General features: G+C 43.1%; 1 protein-coding gene across 15 annotated transcripts in view; it reads right to left on the minus strand.

Annotated features, from left to right (window-relative positions):
• yeats2 (YEATS domain containing 2) overlaps window positions 1-6,601 on the minus strand; it is a 133,756-nt gene extending 127,155 nt beyond the window's left edge. For all 15 annotated transcript variants that reach the window (XM_078209167.1, XM_078209171.1, XM_078209164.1 and 12 more), the window contains exon 1: window positions 6,477-6,601. In XM_078209167.1, the coding sequence (XP_078065293.1) occupies window positions 6,477-6,576 (100 nt within the window). In that variant the 5' untranslated portion in view covers window positions 6,577-6,601. The remainder of the gene's footprint in view (window positions 1-6,476) is intronic.
• Between the last annotated feature and the right edge of the window lie 1,770 nt (window positions 6,602-8,371).

Consider the following 8,371-nt stretch of genomic DNA (forward strand, 5'->3'; position numbering starts at 1 on the left):
TAAGGGGCAATTTAGCATGGCCAATCAACCTAACCCGCACATCTTTGGACTGTGGGAGGAAACCGGAGCACCCGGAGGAAACCCACTCAGACACGGGAAGAATGTGCAAACCCCACATAGATAGTGACCCGAGGCTGGAATTGAACCCGGGTCCCTGGCGCTGTGAGGCGGCAGTGCTGACTACTGTGCCACCGTGCTGCCCATGTAATGTTAAATTTAATTGTAATGTTAAATTTTCGCAAATATTTTCTCTTCTCTTTTTCAGACCCCATGCTCCCACAAGATAACTTTTCAGTCCTCAACCGTTCCTCATACGACAAGCTCTTCATTCTAGGGATCATTTTTGTGAACCTCCTCTGGACCCTTTCCAAGGCCAGCACATCCTTCCTTAGACATCCTTCCTTGTGCCACAGCACAATTCGAAGAAAAGCAAAGGAATTCTTTCTCGTGTCCTAGCCAATATTGTACTCCATCCCGCAATCAAAATAACAAGAAACAGATTATCTGGTCACTATCACATTACTGTTTGTGGCAGCTTGCTGCATGCAAATAGCTAGAAGAAGTCTCACAACACCAGGTTAAAGTCCAACAGGTTTATTTGGTAGCACAAGCTTTCGGAGTCTCGCTCCTTCTTCAGGTGGAGGAGCGACACTGCGAAAGCTTGTGCTACCAAATAAACCTGTTGGGCTTTAACTTGGTGTTGCGAGACTTCTTACTGTGCTTACCCCAGTCCAATACCGGCATCTCTGCAAATAGCTGTCACAGGCCACGAAAGGAGCAATAAAAATACAAGATCTTTGTTCAAGAGAGAAAAAAATTTAAAGAAGCAATTAAATGAAAATAATCAGGCAACCAAATATCAGACATGTTATGCGTTAGAACAAGGTTGGTCAGGCAGTGATGGATGGAACACTGGAACATGGAGCAGCATGTTGCTAAATCACAGTGGTCTCACCTGGCTGGAGAGCCAGCAAGAGATTCTTGCTGCATCTTTTCAGGAAGGCCCGCTGAACTACAAATCAATCAGGCATTAGTGAAGCCACTGACAGGCCTTTCATGCAGTAGCGGAAATCACAGAATTGTTACATACGCAGGAGGAGGCCATTCAGCCCATCGCATCACTCTCCAAATGAATATCATGGGTGGGATTTTACGGCCTCACCTGGGCAAAATCGTAAATCCCACCCCAGGCTAACAGAGATTTCAGTTCTGAGAACCTCGCCCACCCCGGAATCAGAGTTTCAGCCTATGACTTAGTGCCATTCTCCTGCCTTTCCCTCGTACCCCTGCATTGTTTCTATTCAAATAACCATCTCTCTTGAATGCCTCGATTGAACCTGCCTCCACCACACTTCCAGGCAGTGCATTCCAGACCCAAACCACTCATTCTGTGAAAACTCTTTTTCTCACATCACATTTGTTTCTTTTGCAAATCATGTTAAATTTGTGTCCTCTCGTTCTCAATCCTTTTGCAAGCGGAAACAGTTTCTCCTAATGTACTCTATCCAGCCTCCTTATGATTCTGAACATCTCTATCAAATCTCTTCTTAGCCTTCTTCTCTCCAAGGAGAACAGATGCAACCTCTCCAATCTATCCTCATGACTGAAGTTTTCATTCCTGGAACCTTTCTTGTAAACATCTTCTGCGCTCTCTCCAATACATTCACATCCTTCCTATGGTGTGGCACCCAAAACTGTACACAATATTCCAGCTGAGGAAAATTAGTGTCTTATCTAAGTTCAGCATAATCTCCTTATTCTTGTATGTCTCTATTAATAAAGCCCAGGATACTGTATGTTTTATTAACTGCTCTATCTGTCCTGCCACCTTCAATAATCTATGCGCAAATACATCCATGCACCACCGCTCCTGCACCCTCTTAAGAATTGTACCTCTTATTTTATATTGTCTCTCTATGTTCTTCCTACCAAAATGCATTACCTCATACTTCCCACATTGAACTTCATCCGCCACCTAAATACCCACTCCACCAACTTTCCTATGTCAAAAATGAATTGAATTTTAAATTCCACCAGCTGTAATGGTGGGGTGCAAACCTGATTCTCCAGAGCATTACCCTGGGTCTCTAGGTTACTAGTCCAGTGACAAGGCCATGATATCATCACCTCCCTATAATTTAAAGTTGAGTGTCACCACAACAGTCACGCCACAGTAGAGTCACACCTGAAAATCTGGTCTTGGAGGTGACACACCCAAAAGCACCTCATGTTTGCAAGCAAAACAGCAATGACTGGCTGAAATTCAGTTATTATTCAAAAAAACAGTTGCATACATGCGAGTGAATGAGTTTAATTCTGTCAATGATGGCTAATCAGAAAGACAGGTCCATCAGATTGGAACAAAGAGCAATTAGATGGATTGTTCTAATCACAATATGCTGCTAAAGAGAATGATTTTATGCCTCCCACCACTCCTCCTATGCCTATCACCCCCCCTCCGATGCTTAGCACCCCTTCCGCTCCCCTCCCCTTGCTCTCCCTCCCCGCACCTTCTCTAGCAATCTGTGCAATATCAGGTGAAACTTGCAGATAAAAATTAAGGGGAGGTGGGTGTTCACTGGATAGTGACCTGGCTGATTTTCTAACCCCAACCTAAGTCCAGCTGAGGATTAAGAGCACATTTTGACAACAGCATTCTGCATTCATCATGCCTGAAGAAAAGAAAGTATAAGCTTCCAAGAAGGGTGCCAAGAAAGACCAGAAGAAGCCATCAACGAAAAGCAGCAAGAAGTGGTGGTCCAGGAAGGAGAGTTACTCCATCTACATCTGCAAAGTAACGAAGCAGGTTCACCTCGACACCGGCATCATCTCCAAGGCCATGAGCATCATGGACTCGTTCATCAGTGACATCTTCGGGCACATCGCAGGTGAGGCTTCCCACCTGGCCCATTACAACAAGCGCAGCACCATCAGCTCCCGGATGATCCAGACTGCCGTGCGCTTGCTACTGCCCGGAAAACTGGCCAAGCACGCCGTGTCAGAGAGGACAAAGGTGGTGACCAAGTACACCTGTACAATGGACTGAAAAAAACACATTGCCTGGGATACCAAATTAAATAAGATGCACAAAGATGCTGAGCAGCAGCCTGAAGAAGGGGTAACGCTGCTGAACTATTTCAGTGCATTCAATGAGGTGAGAAATAATTCTGGAGAGATAAAGATAACAATGGCCTTTCAGCCCACCTTCCTCATCCTCAAAACAGCATCGAACAATTTCATTGTCCAAAAACTGCTGCAGCTGCAAAACATTAAGCATGGGGCCTACCGAGCCCCAGCACCATTGATGACGATCACTGCTCCAGTTACCAAAACTTGCAGTTCAAACAAAAGAAACAATCCCATTGTAAAGCTCAGGACTATAATACATTTACTTGGGCACAGGGAGTTAGATCGAAGGAACTCAATTCCTGACAGGTTTCCACGAGAATTTCACTCAACTTAAGGCAATTTATCTTGCTCTGGTTGTCCAATAATTAATGAATTCAAGCAAACGGATGAATGACTGCACTAACAAATGCAAGAAAGTTTTAAACTAAAGAGTTTTAAACTAGTGAACTCGCCAAAGCCAGAATAACAGGCTCATTTGAGACCTCAGGAGTGGTTATGCCTGCTTGTTTGCAAGTCGTCCCAGAAAGGAAGTCACTGCTCAGAGTTACGAACCATGGCCAGTGGGGGAACAAGCAGATTTTCGATGGTGATGGTGTGTGAGCTAGAATCTTGAGGGACAACAACTGCTTCCAGATAGAGGATCCTTCAGGAAGAAGAATTATGTTTACTTTAAGCACAGATGAGGAAGGCCAAAGGAAACCACCTCAAGTATTCTTTTCCTTAGTCAAATTGCTCATTACATTTGAAAAAAGGAAGGGTCATATGAGCAACTGAAAATTCACACCACGCAAGTGCCAAGCAATCACCATCTCCGACAAGGGAGAACCTAACCATCTTCCCGTGACATTCAATGGCATTACCATCGCTGAATCCCCCATTATCAACATTCTGGAGGTTATCATTGACCAGAAACTGAACTGGACTAGCCATTTGAATGCTGTGGCTCGAAGAACAAGTCAGAGGCTAGAAATCCTGCAGCAGGTAACTCACCACCTGATTCCCCAAAGCCTGTCCACCATGTATAAGGCACAAGTCAGGAGTGTGATGGAATACTCTCCACTTGCCTGGATGAGTACAGTTTCAACAAACTAAAGAAGCTCAACACCATCCAGGAGAAAGCAAACTGCTTGATTGGCACCCCATCCACCACAATAAACATTCACTCCCTCCACCACCAATGCACAGTGACAGTAGTGTGTAAAATCTACAAGATCCACTATAGCAACTCACCAAGGCAGCTTCAACAGCACCTTCCAAACCCGCAACTGCTAACTGCTTCTACCTATAAGGACAAAGGCAGCAGACACATGGGAATACTACTATCTGTAAGTTCCCCTCCAAGCCACATACTATCCTGACTTGGAAATATGTTGTTCGGTCCCAGAAATCCCTTCCTAACAGCAGTATGGACATACCTACACCACATGACTTCAGTAGTTCATGAAGGTGGCTCATTATCACCTTCTCAAGGACAATTAGGGATGGGCAACAAATGCTGGCCTAGTCGACAATGCTGACATCTCATGAAAGGACTTTTAAAAACTGAAGAGGAAAGTTCAGGACTGCGAGGTTGGAGAAATGAGTAAAGGGTCTGCTGCACACACTAACAAAAGGAAAATAAAATCTCAGAGTTCACAGCCATTCCTCAGGAGCAGTCCATCAAACAGCACACTGTACACCAGTCCAATTTTGGCATATTAAAAGTGATTTTTTTTATATAAGTGGAAGATTTAATAGATAACGGGAATGTGACAGATTTGAGAATCCCTTCAGAAGGCATTTGAAAAGATGTTGCACAAGAGTTACAATGGGAAGTGGTCGAGGCAAATAGCTTAGATGCTTTCAAAAGGGAACTAAATGAGTACATGACAGAAAACGAAATTAAAAGGTAAATTGAAAGGCTGAGATGAGAGAGATTGATTTGAAGGAAACTCATGTGCAGTATATACACCAGCTCAGACGAGCTGTCTAAATGACCTGCTTTTGTGTTGTAAATTCTACATAGAATCCCTACAGTGAAGGAGGAAGCCATTTGGCCCATCAAGTCTGCACTGACTCTCTGACAGAGTTTCTTACCCAGGCTTATCTCCATAAACCCACACGTTTACCATGGCTAATCAACCTAAACTACACACCTTGGGACACTAATGGGCAATTTAGCATGGCCAATCCACCTAACCTGCACATCTTTGGACTATGGGAGGAAACGTGAGTGCCTGGAGGAAACCCACGCAGACACAGGGAGAATGTGCAAACCCCAAACTGACAGTCACCCAAGGCCAGAATTGAACCCGGGTCCCTGGCGCTGTTCAGGCAGCAGTGCTAACCATTGTGCCACCGTGCTGCTCTTAGGTGCATAAAGAAGCTTACTTTTCAAGTTATTTGGACAACTAAAAAGATAAAAAACTAGGCCAATCACCTGCATTACATATAAACAGAATCTTCTACCTACTCCACCAAGTAGTGTGCAAATTCACGAAGTGTATTGTGAACTCTAGAAGGAAGCAGTTGGCTAACACTTTACCACAGGTAAGTGAGGTAATACAGTTGTTATAGAAAGAATAAGGAAGACTTATCCTTGGAAAATGTGTCCAAATAGGATAGAGAAGCAGAGAGAGCTGGACTAAGATACATAGATCACTAAAAGTAGCAATTGAGATTACAAAGCCATAAAAAAGCAAACAAAGCACTTGGATTCATTTCTAACGATATAGAATTAAAAAGCAGACAGATTATGTTAAAGTCATGTAGAACCATGGTTAGATCACTTGTAGTACTGTGAGCAATTGGTCCCCACATTATACGGAGGATATACGGAGGACATCATTGTACATATATGGGGGAATCAAAGAGGGAAATTGCTAACACTAACAGGGGCACTGTCTGTCACTCTATTGTCACTGGAAATTCAAGTTTTTGCATCGTTTAAAGAAAATGTTGGAATCATGTGGTTTCCAGTCCCCTATTAATGTGTCAGTTTTAGGTTAGGCTCGTCCCACTCGAATGATATCAGTTGATGAATGGAGAGGTACAATTGGTTTCAGCCCTCTTCCACTAATAATTGGTTTCCACTCTAGAACACTACCTTATGAAACCACATGTGGGAATGTTAAGTGAGCAGGGCATCAAGCTCGAATGTTGCTGATATGTTTCATACATGAAGAATGGACAGATACTTGGACTTCACCCCACCATGTGAAAATCAAACACCAAATGGCACCTTTCCAGAACGGCCAGTCATTTTGTTTTTATTTCACTAGTTCACTGAAATTTCCACTGAAGTGTGAGCACAAAATGCAAACATTTCCTTTCTGAAGTAATAAAATGGAGAGTTTGCACTTCCTCACCTGAATGTTCAATTGTTTTATATCGTTTTTCCTGATGACAAACCAAGATATCCTCATAGTCTGGGTCTTTGTCCTCGATTTTTCTTTTCATGCCTGACATCTTCACAAAAAGCTTTGTTCTACAATGAAAAGTTCAGTCTTTAAGATCACGCACTTAAGGTGCATTAATGAACAGACTATGCATGGGGTACAAACACACCTGCGGCAGGAGCAAGGAAGGCATACATCCCCTAAATTAATGGCAACTGGGTTTCCAGCAGGTTACATGGTGGCAACTGAGCTTCCTTGTACAGTCACACCATGGCACTGAGCGGGTGAACATCAGTAACCCCTTTGATGGCAGGCACTTAGTCTCAATCAGCTAATGAACATATAAAGAATTTGCTCTAATGTAGCAACTTTTGCAACTTCAGGAAGTTTTGAACTGTAGTCACTGTTGCAAATACAACTGCCAATTTGTACATGGCAAGATCCCAGAAAAAGCAATGAGGTAAATGACCATATAATGTGTTTATAGCAGTGTTAGTTGAAGGATATATATTGATCTAGAATACCAGGGAGAACACTCCTGTTCTTCTTCAAACTGTAGCACAGGATCTTATAAATCCACCAAGAGGACAGATAGGACCTTAGTTTAATGCCTCATCTGATAGATGGCCCCTCTGACAGTGCAGTACTGTACTCCCTCAGTAATGCACTGGAGCATCAGCCTAGATTAAGCGCTCATGTTTTTGGTTTCACATATTCACAGGTCGTCTCCACTAATAAACAGACAAAAACACTGTTAACCTGCTGTTAGGGACCCCACTAAAGAATAACCAAACCTGTGACAACAGTACCAGTAATTCAGCCTTAACTCAGTGTCAATCAGCTGCTGAACTAGTGCTGACTGGACTCTGCAGCTCAGGTATATGTTTGCTTTAACAACAATGCTATGAATAGTAAAATACTGTTTCTAAAGCTGGTGTTTGTAACGTAAATGCAGTATTAGAAAAACATGTTGCTCTGATTGCATTTGCAGATTACAAAATAGTGTTGTTTGTATTATGGTCCTAATACCTTGAGGGCATTATTATGACATAATTCTGATCACAGTGCATTAGGTAACACAAATCCTCTGTATTTCCAAAATGTCCGACATAAGGCCAATCAGAGCCTAATAATAGGTGGCCATGTGTCAATTTATCTGTGAGCTCACAATGCAGGGAGTCCATGGACTCCCTCACAATTTGTAAACAGGCTGAAAGAGTCTCAGAAGCAATGGCCTCCTGAGTTGTTACTCTGGACAGCAGAACAACCAACAAATCATCAGAAGGGCCTTTACCAGCAACACATACCGGCTGGACTGTGCCGTACGCACCAGCTGGACTGTGCCGTACGCACCGGCTGGACTGAAATTCCCAGTGGGAATATTAAGCCATCCACAAAACACATAGCACTCAATGCAGTTTTTATCTTGATGTTTCCATACACTGGGGCAGGACAACCTCCTTGCCTTCAAAAGCATCCACTGTGCAACCTGAAAGCCACCGCCAAAAGCAGTGCTAATCACAAGCCTTGTTCTCCAAAGCATTTCCAAGAATAAAGATGGGCAGTCTGGATCTCAGTGCTCAGATCTTATCATGTGGGCATCCCCAAGTTATTAACATATGAGTGGATCATTAATATCAGTTTCTTGGTTGGTGTTTCTCAACTGATACCATTAAAAAGCAGAATAACTGATCATTTATTTCATGTGTGTTGGTGGGACCTTGAGTAGAAAACAGCTACCACATTTTTCCATGAAACAGTAACTGCATTCAGGACAATTAATTGTGAAACACATTGGAAAAGTGCTGAGGGTGTGATAAGTCACAACGTAAATGCACAATATTTTACTCCTACAAACTGGTAGG

This window comes from Mustelus asterias, chromosome 3, assembly GCF_964213995.1.
Source record: "Mustelus asterias chromosome 3, sMusAst1.hap1.1, whole genome shotgun sequence".
Taxonomy (NCBI): Eukaryota; Metazoa; Chordata; class Chondrichthyes; order Carcharhiniformes; family Triakidae; genus Mustelus; species Mustelus asterias.